Below are 14,182 nucleotides of genomic sequence, written 5' to 3'. Positions count from 1 at the left end.
AAGGAGGAAACTGAATTCACATCTTCCAACCTCTGACCATTAGACTGCCAGCTCTAAATCTTATGACCGAATTTTGAATAAACAAACTCTTAAGTCTTTCAACTAATGCTGTAGGTATTTCCCCTTGTGAGCGATTTGTGGATTTGCATTCTGAAAGGGTGGGCATACTCCTGCCTAATCCTGATGTTCCTGCCTGCCCTCCTGATGATGGAGAGCACCACCCTGATGGTTAATGCAGGTCTGTTTGTTTTTCCGAGGTACTGGATTGCCTCTGTATGCTGTATGGGGACCCTATGTACTAAAAAGCTTCAGGTTTTGGATCCCAGTCTGGGGCCAGGCAGTTAGGATGCGGGTGTCATGGCAGTGATTGTCTTTATTATTTCCATATTTAGGCATCTAAGAGTCTAAGAAATAGGAGCAGTGCAAGTTCAGAAACACTGAAAAGATGAGTATTTTGCAGAGAAGCCAAAACACGGCTTTGCATTTTAAGGGAGCACCTGCTTACAGACTGGCTGCCATGTTTCTGTTGCTTTTGAACTTTCTCAGATTAAAACTAAATCTTTCTCCCTTCTAGCTATTAAAGCTCACATAGACAGGGGTGCCATATTCAACTATCTGGGTCTGTGTAAAAGCCAAGAGAGAAACAACATGATTACATTCAATTGCAGAAAGAAAATCAAATGATTGATTGAAACCTCTTGGGAACCTTGCACACCTTCTGTGTTTGTTGTTTTTTTTTTAATGTTACTGTCTCCTCAGGCACCCCAGAAGGAGATTTTCATCATTGTGAGGAACTATCAATACAGGCTGAAAAAACAGTCAAGAATGAGCTGAGTCCTACTTCCCACAGGGCTGTAAGTGTCCGACGAGCTTGGAGACTGGAAGGAAGTCACACATCAGACAGATGGTATAGACTCATCATTTAGAAATGTATTTTCAGAACTGATGTTTTACTACCCAGCTCCTCAGTATTATATTTAGAAGTACCCATCAGAGTTTAAAGAACACGGAGCAAGACCCCTTGGTTCTCCCTCTGATGACTCAGAAATTAGGCACGATTAGGCAAATGGAGACATAACAGAGCCCTAGCAGCACACAACGTAACGTGGCCATGTAAGGTTGTTTCTCTTTTGCATGAATCAGGCTACTATTTGCTAGCTCAGCAAGTCTGAATCCCAAAGTCAGCATTAGGAGAGGGTTCACATTTACAGCCAGGCTTTGAAGTTAATCCAAAAAAGTCTGTAAGTCTGTGATTCTTCTTGGCTTTTGCACAACGTCTGTCTCTATCTTTGTTGGCTGGTTGAGAAATTTGGGCTCCTTTTGTTTACTTAAACACATCTAATCACTGCACGTCATTTAACTGTTATTTGTTATGGGAGTTTGGGTTTTAAGGTGACAGATTGCAACTGTCAAGAGGCAAAGGGGGTCAGCTGTTGACAGTTAAACTAAGTGGAAAAGGAAGCAGTCACTCAGTGCAGGGCTGGTCTGTTGTGGCAACAAAATGCACAGGCTCATCCATAGACCCCTGATGAGAAACATGAATTACTTCATCCTAGCTGTAACCAATCACATTGAATTTTTATCAGGTTTGCATTAGAGTATCTATAAGGAGACATTGGCATATCTATGAGGAGAAAATGCAGACTGACAGCTTGTGCTGAACTGCAACGAGCACAAAGAGTTTCTTCTGCAGATCATCATGTCTTCATTCAGATTATAACACAGTTGAGGAATGTTGCGTGCCACCATCATCCTGCTTTCTTTGGCATATGAAAATTCTGCACGTTAAGTGCATGTGCCAAAGAGTTTGTGATGTTGCCACAGAGAGAGCAACTTTTCCTCTAAGTTTCTGTACAAAAGCATTAGTGTGGGGTTCAGCCTGTCCCTTGAACACTGTGTCCTGGTTCAGAACCACCACATCCTCATTATTTTGACTGCATTTTAATCCTCACTTTGAATCTGCAGATTTCAGCCGTGTGAACAGCAGTCATTTTTTTTAGGTGTACCTTACTTTACTTCTGGGATGACCTTAGGAACTCTGAGTTTACAGGCTTACTAAAAGCAAAAGGTGCCCTTTTTAGGCAACCAATTACGCTCTATCATCTTTTATGGTGATGGCTGTATAACTGTTCATTTTAAAAGGGGCTTTGAGAAAGGAAACTGTTTGGAGGTGAGTGGGAGGAAGGCAATCAGATCCCATCAGGCTACTTGCTCTCTCTCTCTTCTCAATATATGTTTGCATGTGAAGCAGGGGTCATGTTATTCTGGCAGCTTTTTAGACATATATGGGAAGATGCAACAGTTCTCTGGTGACTACTGTTTTTATGTGGGGAAAAAAATCCTGCTGCTTTAAGTGGAGTTTTCTGTGAGTCTTTCTTTTGCAAAGCTTGAAAGCTACTATCTGAAGGAAACAGAAATGCTTCTGAAGGATACAGAGAAAAGGTAAAATCCTCAAAGTCCATAAAAAAATGTTTGATAGCAAAGGTACATAAGGACAGAGCAATACTGAAAGATATACAGATATACTTGCAGGCATGTTTGTCATGGGGTCTCAGCACCCAGGAAGCCTACAGGATGGCTCCTTCCAGCCCCTGCCTCAAGCTCAGTAAGTGGAGGGGGATACAGTCATAGCAAGAAGGATTTATTAGGGGAGAAGGAAGAGCTAAAGGGACCACAGCACCCTCACTGGCACTGCCTGTGTGTTTGCACACACCTGTGTCCCAAAGCAGAGCTGTGGCCCTTCTCCACCATCCAGATCAGGAGGGCAGAGGAGGATGTTTCAAATCAGCTGGACAACACATCCTTTGAAGACATCTCTGTCTGGCCATGGACTGGAGTTAGAAAACCACCTTTGGCATGTAACTTTCAGATGACTAAAATTGGGTACGATGAGTCCTCCTGCTCCTGTATTAATCATGCTACTAAATTTCATGCAGTTATCCTTCTTCTGAGCCTAAGTTAGGTTTATAATCTTGAAAAAGCTTATATTTTAGCTTTTAAAATATAAGCTCTGTAGCTTATACTGTAGGAAAAGATTCTGTCTTGCTTAGGAGACCCAGAGAAAAGAAGATTAATGTCTTTTGTAGCTAGTTTCTTCCAACTGTTACAGATCCTTGGTCACAAACAAAAACTCAGAGAACCACTTTCTGTTTCTCATTAAATTTGTTTAGCTTTAAACTCTTATAGTTATTTTTTGCTACATACTAAACTGGACTCAGAAAAACATTTATGAGACTAACTCCCACTGAAAGAGCTGTAAATACCCTAGAAAACTGTTGTTTAGGATCTGTGCAATAGGGTTCATTTATTTTTTATTTATTTATTTATTTTTTTTTTAACAAGACAAGGCTTTGGTCTTTGCATGGTTAATTAGATTTCACCAGCAGAATGATGAAGAGAAAGACTTGATGGAATCCCAAATGTGACTTAACTTTTTCCCAGTACTGTAGCTAAGGGAGCTAAGCTCTCTATCTTTTGTTTGGTGAGGAAGATGGGGATGGTTCACTGTTGACATTGCTTGGACACAACAGTGGTCAAAATTATCATGAATAGCTGTAGCCATGAATAATTTTTTTGCCTCTCTGTCTGTCTCTCTGTCTCTTTGTATTAGGGACAGTGAAGTAGCTGAGCTAAGCTCTTAACTGAATTTAACAGAGACTAGCCAGTCTGCAAAGATCCCACCTGCTCTCTTGTTTCTCCAGCAAAGCAAGTTGAACGAGGAAGAATTTCTTTTATCTACCTTCACATTTGAGGAAAAGGAGAAATTAACTTAAAAGGTATGAATAGCTCAATTTAAAACTCCCTTTGTAAACTGAGCATTCTCCATTCTACTTTTGCTAGGGTAAGAGGCACTGTGGGGATAAACCACAGCTTCTCCCACAGCTATGGGGAACACAGGAAGGTTGGTTCCAAGTAGAAAGACAGGGAGATTTGAAAGTCCTTGAAGAAGGAAGGCAATAATTGACCAGTGTGATCAAGATAGGATCTGCAATTATTTCCTAGTTAACAGTGAACTGAATTGAAATTTCTCGGTGTACTGCCCGGTGTTAAAGATACTCATCCAGAGTGCCGATAGTTTTATCAATCTCTCCTGCAGAGTGCTTTAAAAAGTTATCTCTAAGAAAAACAGATCCTTCAGAGGAGCACCACAGCAACATACGTCTGGAAAATTTTACATTTTGGATCTCAATATATACTGTGTGACTTTCTGATATCCAAAGACAAGATGTAGTATCTTCATATTTTCAGTAATGTACATGTAATTCATAGAGAAGATTCCCTCAAAATGACCTTTTGGAAAACACTGCTGTAAAAAGAGGCAAGTCCATAACAACCATATAGTACTAAAGACACCTGGCCAGCTACAAGATACCATCTCACAGTGCAATCCCACTGTTCTATACACCCTAAACACAATTCTGAGCAACTGAAGTTGGAAATGCAAGAATTTGCAAGTTGTTCATTCCTTCCATGCACTGCCCTTCTTTTTAGTGGTAAATCATAAATCATCTCTACTTGAGTGTTGAACGTCATACGAGCTTGGTACGTACTACCCTAGATTAACAGACAATAACAACTTGTAAGCTGGATACAGTGTACACCATCTACTGTTTGGTTCCAAGACAGATCTTTCACCAGGAAAGATATGAGCAAAGCAGAAAGCAGAAACAAACAAACAAACAAAACAAAACCAAAACAAAACAACAACAACAAAAAAAAAAAACAGAAAAGGTGTTTAAAAATCATTTTAGAATTTTCAGGGAAAGATTCAGGACATGAGTTTGAGAGGGACTGACAGTGAGAGAAGGAAAAGCAGCATGTATATGATATGAACTAGTGAGATGCTACCTTCAAAGAAAGTGATAACAAAGAAGGGTTTGCATTTGCCCCATTTAATTTCATCATTGGTATTCTTAAATATCCGGTCAAGCAAAGATGCAGGGATCCACGTGTATAGAAAAAATTTTGTTTGCATTACCTGCAGGAAAGTTTGGGCCCATAGCCGGGACCTGATTTTTAGCGCTGCGCTCTTCCCTCTTTCCAGTTGTCCCACATAGCAGGAAATTAAGATACACTTCACATTTGTACAGTTCTGCGTACAAAATAAAGGGAAGTTATACATATACTTTAAAAATGTATGAAATCACTTTCAAATACTCAAAATTACCAAACCCAATCAACATTCCCTTTAAGGGTTACAAAACCAATAATTTTATATAATATGTATGAGGTACCTCATGAGTGACTGTGAGAATATAAACCAAGACGGAGATTCTTTTTGCACCACCAGTGAATACAACCAGCCACTGTAGTACTGAAAATGAAAGTAACAACTTTCACTAATTTAGTTTGAAGAACTCTTAAAATGGCCAGGTACTTCTCAAGCATGAAGCATATGCTTTGTCTCTATCTGTCAGTCATTTTGTCATTTCAACACATATTTTTTTCTGTTCTCTATGGCCGAAGCCTATATTTATGTTCTTAAATCTTTCCCCTCTTCCAACTCTCCCAGTTTTCTTACTGGTATTTACATTATAGCAGCCAGAACGTTTGCTGAGATTCATTAGTTGATCTACTTGAAACTTGTGGTCCATGAAACATTCCTGATGAGATTCTGGCTTATACACAGGACGGAAGGCAAAAGCCAAGTAATGCAACTCAAAACTATATGCTCTGTTAAAGTCTGCCAGAAGAACGTCACAAAAATTATTAAAAACTGACTAGAAGCCACTGGAGGGAATGAGCAGAGTCTCATGGGGAAACCACAGAAATGATGGGGTTGTTTGGGGTATAGAAAGGAAGGCAGATCTCATAGAAAAAAAAAATGATTAAAAGTGTGTCGGGATTTGAAAAAAAAAGAAAAAAGAAAAGTATAGCTGTATATATACAAATGGTGTTTACCCCCAAAGTTTGGTTTAAATCAAGAGGAAGGCTAGGGTTTTAATTAATTCATATTTTTTTAACAAAGCATACATTACCCCTCTTACAGATACTTCACTAACACTTATGCCAGAAGATCTTGTGACCTTGATAGCAAAGCTGAGTTCCCACATGTACATTCCCTCAGGGGAGTAAGAATGGCTGTACTGCAAAGCCCATACTTCAGAAACTGAGATGATGATGGATGTAATAGATGTGAAAACACCCTTATGGAATCCTTTATCTTTATGGACAGCTTTCCGCACAGATTTCTACCTTATTACAAGTTAAATAGAAGCTGCGTGCTTAAGCACCCTTGTCTAAATTTGCCTGAAAATGAAACTGTAACTTCCAAACTCTGATTTTTTTTTTTTTAATGAGGATTTCAGAGTATCTGTTTATTTGGCTTTTCATATTTAAACATCCTCCATCCAGATTTATTTATCTTGCAGGAAGGAGGAGAGCTGTATTCATTAATCATAGTGGCCAAAACCACATATTAACAAAATAAATCATTAGTATGCAAAAAGCCTACTTTTGGCTGACATTTTAGGACCTGAACACAGATTTCTATTTTTTCTAAGTAATGCATTTAGCCCATAGTGCTTTTCAGAACACTATAGCATTAGAACTAAAGGAAGAGAAAGCAAATGCTTAATAAACAGTATAAATAGAGTAAGAGGTTCTCAGAACATCTTTCCTTTCTGTGAAAATGTTTCGATGAAAATAATAAAAAAAAATTCTGATGAAAGAATATAAAATTTTGATCAAAAATTACCTTTAGCCAGTTAGGCATTTTCAGCAGCAACATTTGCTTTCCATAATCTCTCAATGACTCAAAATTAAGAAAAAAATATATTTTGGACCCCTAGTATGCAATGAAGACGTGGCATTGGGACCAGTTGCTAACTGAACATACTTATTTGGTTACTTTTCTATGCCCATCCTGAACAAAAACTGCTATATTTCCATTGGTAGGCACTGTACCCAATCCTATCTAAATTTATGCTTATCTAAAGCATATTGTACTGTAAAACTGATCATCACATGTGCCAATTTCATATTCTATGTATTCAGCTAAACAGTCTCTGTCCACATCAAGCAGCTGAAAAATCTCTGCCTCGTATTTTAAAATGAGTAATAAGGTGCAGACACAGTACATACTTATGATCTTGGTTAACCATTCACAGTTGCTGCAGTGATTTCTGTGCTGGCAGCATACAAGCCTAATCACTGAGAAAGACAACTGACAATTAAGGTATTACTGAAGAATGGATTAAGTGTTCTGTGGTATTGACTGGTATGTCTTTGAAAGCCTAGGCATTTTTCCTTCAGCCCCAGTGGAATCAGATTCTTCCCAGGCTATTAGGTTAATGTAAGAATTACATAGGCATCAGCAGTGATTATTGTTTCAAATGGGTTCATCTGTGATTTTGTACTTAATAACATTATGGTATTCATTACTTTCAGATTCTGTCTTTTTCCTGTTATAAAAATTGCCAAATTAACTTTCGGAAGCAGCATTATTATTCTATTACTCCAGAATAGTTAGGTCAGTGAGGTGCTTCTCTTCCTCCCAAGGTCTGGTGATGTCAAGGAATTCAAACATGAGCCTGCAGCAAACAGCTTAATAAGAGAATGGACTGCATGAAAGAAACTGCCTGAGGTTCATAAAAATAAATGGCAAGGACTGACCACATGAATCCCATGAACGACCTCAAGGTCATCAACTTTGAACACAGCCTCTGGGCACGGTGAGCTGATGCCTGTAATTCTTGAGACTGAACATGAAATTCAGGAATGGAAAAAAAGAAAACCCTTCTGAAAAATACAGCCAAGTACAAATACTCAGGTACCAGACCAACTAATCAGAACTCTTTTCCTGGACTAGCTAGGAGAGAGATCTTTGCTCTTGCTCATAATTTTAAGCACCTCAGCTGCTTTGGAGCATTGGTTGGAATGTTAAAAATGTGGTGACCTGTCCTATCTGCCTTGCTTGTGGTACTGGGAAGTCCTACCTCTCCATGTATATATATACTTATTGACAGGACCAAATATACTCCAAACTATGTCAGAGCTGTTACTTTCCATGAAAATGTTAATTTTAAGCATTAGCTATTGTTTATGAAAGAGCCAGAACACCAGGAGCCAAGTTAACAACGAAAGACTTACATTTCAGAAATCAGAATCTGAAATTTCATTCCTGGAACAGGGACCTATTCTCTAACTTTGCACTGAACCTCCCTGTGATAAGTGTGTCGTTGTATGACCACAAAGGTCCACCTGTGTGCATGCAGCCAGAAGTAGCACAGTTAGAAATTTGGTATGCATGATCTTTAAATGTAAAAAAACTGCCAAACAAAATCTGCAGCCTGTGGCACCGTGATATGTAGTAAACAATATCTTAACAATGAGAGGATAAAAATTACTTAGTATTTACAAACCTGTAAATAAATTGCAGTCACACTGATAGCCACTTTGATTATACTGCATACATAGTCCCAGTTTATAGATTCTATTTAACTCACCAGTATTTTTGCAGAGTTTCTCCTGTAAGGTTCTGCAACTGTGACCTCCCTTCTCCTGATATAATGAGAAATTGTGGAATTATACAAAAAAGCAGCAAGTTCAGGAGTGTCTTGTGGAATAGCAAACTGCAATGAGAAACAAAAAAGCAAATGGTAATGATATATCCACACAATGAATCTAACAGATCATCTGTTCCCTTCTCAGAGGTCTTGAATTTTGGATTAACATTGTGTTTTTTTTCTTTCTTTTTTTTTTTTTTCAGTTTAACAACTCAGCCATGAGAGTATAATGTCTTCAACTAGGAGTATGATTAGTAATAGCACTGCAAGATATTGCCTCGTTACAGGAATTACAGTAGATAATATTTTTTCCCACTCTATTTTTACTGGAGTCATTGCTATACTTATTTTCCTTAGATGCTTGGGACTGGATTCTGATCTCTGTAACAGGATAAATTAGAAGTTGCTGCACTGAAATCTGGTCAATAGCTCAGATCAGAAGCTGCCTACTGGAATATAATGATTTTACCAGCATTAGAAAGTAGAAGAAAAAAAGGAAATCTGAATTCTAGCAACACAGCTTTTAACCATTGTTTGTTGAAGATTATTTTTTTTTTGTGGGGGGGGTAACAACTTGACTTTGTATAATGCAACTGTTTGTTCATTCTTAAACTCATATTAAAATGCATCCTCTTCAGCTTTATCTTCATGGATTTTCAATCTCTGAATAAAACCTAGTTTTACTGTTTCCATTTTGTCTTTAATTTATATACGAAGCATTTGTAGCTTCTTTCAAGAATCTTCAGAGAATGCTCAGGAACTCAAATTTCTACAGAGAGAAAGATAAATACTAATTTATGACAATCCTGTTATGTCGAATTAAATAAAATGTACTTGGAAGCCTGTAAAAAGATCTCAAAGGAACTCACCTAAACACAGACACCGCTATTCATTATGGGCCTCAGATTAGAAACAGCTATGTCAGATCCATCCTACCAGTTTCTTTAACCTCCGAGCACTAAATATTTAAATCACTAAAGAAAATGTGAGTAATTATAAAAAATATTGTAGCACTGAGGGGATGAGAACAGGCATAACCACAGAAAACCCTCCATGAACTAATACTGTGTTGTTCTTGATTTGGAAAATCTGTACCATTCAAATGATTAAAATTATGACGCAAAAAAGAGTTTTGACATTGTCTGAGATCTTCAGTCAAAAGCATCCTGCAAAGTGGAAGATGCTATAATTACTTAACTAATGAAAAACACTTAAACAAAAATGATTTTTTTTTCCTGAATTAGGTTAACATTGTCTTTTGCAATAAGGGAACAGTTAAATAGCTAGTAAATCTCTCCATCTCCATGTGATAACATGTGGGAATTCTCTTTCCAGGATTCTTTCACCAGGATATATGAGATTCTTTAATGATGACAAATGAAAAGAACCACAATATAATGACACGCCTTTGAAGAAGCCCTCAATATACGAAGACAATATGAAGACATATGTAGACCCATTTGAATAGTAGATGATCTTTCCATTCACTTATTTTTTTCATAGATCCTAGTGTCAGCATCTTCAGTACTGAATTATTACAGCTAGGGCTAGAAAACAGCCCTCGGCAATTAAGAAAAAGCATACATCTCATGCAACAGTTCAAAAGTAGAATTTCTCCAGTGCCTTAAATATTCGTGTTAAAGATACTACATTAAAGTTATTGTTTCATCTGTCTTGAGCCAACAGTACAGAACTGGACAACTGTCTCCATAGCCATTCTATATACCATATATTTTGCACATTAAACCTTACTCAAAATGGATTCTTGCTCCTTTTCTTTAACTACAATGGATTTTCTTGGTTTCCCCACCAGGAAAAACTATACTGCTCTTTCCTATCCTCAGCCTTGTCATCTTGAGCAGATTTCCAGATATCTCCAGTTCTTCACTTCTCATGCAAAAAGCCAGTTTATTTTTCCTCCTTTTCTGGCCTCTGCTGCAATGTGCAACTGCACCAGAAATGCTCTGAAGAGGATATTTTGTGTGTGTGTCTCCGGACCAGAACTTACATGCACTGATAACAGCTCCACAGTGTGAGGAGACACCACCTCTGGCAGAGGTTAGCACCTGCCAGCCACTTCAGTGGATGTACCTTACCCCTGGGGTGGATTTTGGTCACCCTGAACAGTCTGTCATAGTTGGAAGCCACAGCCTATCCCTCTGGTATTTATAGGTACAGGCTGCATAGAATTACTTTTTGCTATTAGCCTGGAAAAAAAGTAATCTCAGAAGTACTGGATCAGGCCAAAGGCTTACTGGCTGAGCCTTCTTCCCATCAACCCTGCCTTTAAACAGATGTGGAAGGAAGAGTAAGAACAGGGCATGCATACATGATACTCTCCTAAAACTGCAGCTTCCACATGTTTTCAGCTCAGGGACTTCCTGATGTGGATGAAGTTTCTGTTCATTTATTAATCTTCACTGGACTTCTGCAGATTTGTCCAGTTTCCTCCTAAAACCATGTAAACTTTTAACCCCCACTACTTCCTCTGGCAACAAGCTCCAGACATCCAATACCTGTTGCACAAAGCACCGCTTCCCTTTGCTTGCTTTGAATCCGACTCTGCGAGCTTCACTTGATCCTGCAGTTCCTGTGCAGTGACCACTCTGCACGCATTCCTGGGCAGGAGCAGGCACAGAGCAGTCAGTCCCCACCCACGGGTCTGACACTTCTGGCCTTGCAGATCCTAGCTGGATACAGTCACCTCCTCTTTAGATTGAAGCATCTAGGGTACCGACTTCTTCTGTGCAGGGGGTCTGTTTCGTGTCTTTGATCATTCCTTTTGCTTCTCTGTATGCCATTTGGAAGATTCATTGTTTTACTACCACCACCCCCAGAGTAAGATAAGCTACAGAACAGGAAAAGCCCCTACCTAGGAGTCTTCCCATGCGTGCCCAGGTTTACAGGCAAAATGTGTCTTCGTGAATGAAACAATGGAGCACAAAGGAAAGCTTTCTACAAGACAATAAATTCAACAATATGGAGGAATATACTGCTTTAACTGAAACTGAAAAATCCAAATAATTTTAAAGGGGAAACACCCCAGCACCCTAGGAGAGCTAGGTTCTGAAACCCAAGAGCAGCCAGACATGCGGTGTCCTCAGCCTTATTTGGAAATCTGAGCCAGATATCCCGTGTTTACACAACCCCCTGCATCCTCTTCTCATCTGAAGCATAACACAAGCCTTAAGTATTTGAAACCTGATTTGTGTATCCATGCTGTGCAGTGCTTCGAGAAGCTAAAACAATGAAAGGATGTTTAATTCTTGCAGTAATGACTGAGCATCTGAGGCTGTCTTCTGCTGAGACAGATGGACCGGTATTTCATTAGTACAAGATGGGTTCGCACAAGCCTCACGAAGATTTAGTCTTCTTTATGTAACAGATGTAATCCTTATCAAATAGGACATGAAAACCAAACTCAAAATATTAAAAAGTTGCCAAAAGTACATTGCCTGAAAATGTCATTAAGAGCTGTGGCACTATTCCACCCAGAAGCTCTGTCCTCCTGACAGTAATGTTCCCATCCCAGCTTTTTAATTGAACCACTGCAACTTAAAGCAGAATGCAGAATGTATTTCATGTATTTGCAACCTGATCCGAGCAGTGACTTTGAGATGCTAGGCTTGCGAATACAAATTTGGCAGCTCACTTCTTGTTCCTTACCACTTTTAAAAAATAGGTGCAGAAAATACCTATTTCCAAACCTGTTTTGTTTCGGACACAAAATGGAAACATTTTCCATCCTCACTTCCCTATCACTCATTTCATTTTTCATCCCCTAGTGAAACTAAATGACAGGGTGTAACCCTAACCCTTCTCTGGCTTCCTTGGGGAAAATGCAAAAATTTAGAAATAATGTTTTTGTTATACATCAGTTTTTCTATATGCTTGTAAGTATTTTCTGCATTTCCGTCTCTGTAAGCTAAAGACTTGTCACATAGCTCCTGTGGTGGGGAGCAATCCTCTTCAGCAGAAAGATGTCTCCACTTTCATCCACTGTACTGAGCTCAGCCCCTCCTGGTATGCAGACGACGTATAGCAGCTTTAGCGTTTGGAAAGCAGCTCACCCCACAAGATGTTTAACAGACTACTGGTTAAACTCGAGAAGTGTTGTTTACTCCAGAAGTGTCTGGAAGCAGTTATGCTTAATAAACTGGATACCTTGTTTTTGATGGGATAATATGTAGAGCTGTGTTTTGCTAAATCTTCTGACTTTGAGCCAAACCCAATTCTTCTTGCGGGATCTGCCATCACAAACACAGATCTTAAAACAGGCTTTTAGACACTGGCCTATCAACAGTGTGCTGAGGAGGCTGCTACTAGGCTTCCCCTTGGTCCCACCTCCTCCAAATTCTGAGATCTACAGCTCTGCTGTAACAGAGGAACCACATCCATGAAAGGAGAAACAATTTAAACAGAAAACAATACCTAGGAGTAACCTGAAGAAAATGGTTGGGGATTTCTTTTTTTTTCCTTTCTGTTGGTATGATTAAAATAACTACAGAACCATTTCCAAGTGGATAACAAAAAAAAAAAAAAGAAACAAAACCAAACAAAACCAAAAAATGCCTGTCACAGCTGACATGGATATAACTTTTAATGAGTTAATATTGATTAAGGCATAAAAATAATTTTAGACTAAGTCCTTGGCAATAAAGGAAAATTTTCATTTCTGGAGTATACTCAGTGCAGAATCCAATTGGTAGTTTACTTCATAGGATATTCAAAGCATGTTCTTTGAAAATTTAAAATCATGAACATTTTAATACAGGTAAAAACTGTATAGGCTTCCGAAGTGCCTCTAATTTTACAGAGTATACTGTCTCAAACTATGTTGAACTTGACCATATTACAAAATATAGTATGTGATATTAAACATATGTATCATATACTTGGTGCAAGGAATACAGCAGCAATATAGGCTGAGAGGCTGAGTGGTTATGCAGCAACTCTGCAGAAAAGGACGTGGGTTAAGCTGTGGAGGAGCCAGCAGCATGCCCTGGCAGCAGCAAGCACTGTGTGAACAGGAGCAGGGGCAGGTTGAGGGACCAGTGCTTGTTCAGCTCAGAGGTGAGACGGCTCTAGGGGGGAAAAAAGCACCCTACGACCTACAAGGAAGTTATCACAAAAACGGGGCCAGGCTCTTCACAGAGGCTCATGATGGGAGTATGAGAGACAATGAGAGTATGTTGCGAGGTTCAGGCTGCATGTCTGAAAAAAACCCTTTCCCCATAAGCACAATCAAGCAGCAGCAAAATTTTCCTAGGGAGGCTTTAAGCTGTAATTAGACTGTAATCCTGTAAAACAAATTTAACAGCCAACACAAGTTAGCTGTAAATTATATCATTGAAGGAAAAAACAAACAAACAAACAACAAACTAACTAAAATTGGGTTGTAACTCAAAATACTCTAAAAAAATACTTTATGGCACAATAGTTGGTGGCTGCCTGCTGTCTATTAAACAGCTGTAAGAATTTAATGCCTTTCATTCTGATAATATTGCAGTATTGTGCTATAAAGCATGTTCCACACTGCTAACAGGTTCAGATCTAAGACCTTGTGAAAAACAAACCCATGCTATGCTGTACTATGTGTTATGCCGTGCTGTGCTCAACTGAAGATTTCTGTCACCTTTGGGAACTCATCTGTTAAGCTCTGCTGTACAGCTGAC

General features: G+C 38.9%; 1 protein-coding gene across 1 annotated transcript in view; it reads right to left on the bottom strand.

Moving 5' to 3' along the window:
- Positions 1-14,182, bottom strand: part of ITGA8 (integrin subunit alpha 8) — a 107,742-nt gene that overhangs the window by 17,945 nt on the left and 75,615 nt on the right. The window contains exons 26-27 of the mRNA XM_032183471.1: positions 8,448-8,573; positions 4,979-5,092 (exon numbers count right to left, since the gene is read on the bottom strand). Coding sequence (XP_032039362.1) covers positions 4,979-5,092; positions 8,448-8,573 — 240 coding nt within the window. The remainder of the gene's footprint in view (positions 1-4,978; positions 5,093-8,447; positions 8,574-14,182) is intronic.

This window comes from Aythya fuligula, chromosome 2, assembly GCF_009819795.1.
Source record: "Aythya fuligula isolate bAytFul2 chromosome 2, bAytFul2.pri, whole genome shotgun sequence".
Taxonomy (NCBI): Eukaryota; Metazoa; Chordata; class Aves; order Anseriformes; family Anatidae; genus Aythya; species Aythya fuligula.
The sequence above is the reverse complement of the archived record's forward strand: the minus strand, read 5'-3'. Positions and strand labels throughout refer to the sequence as shown.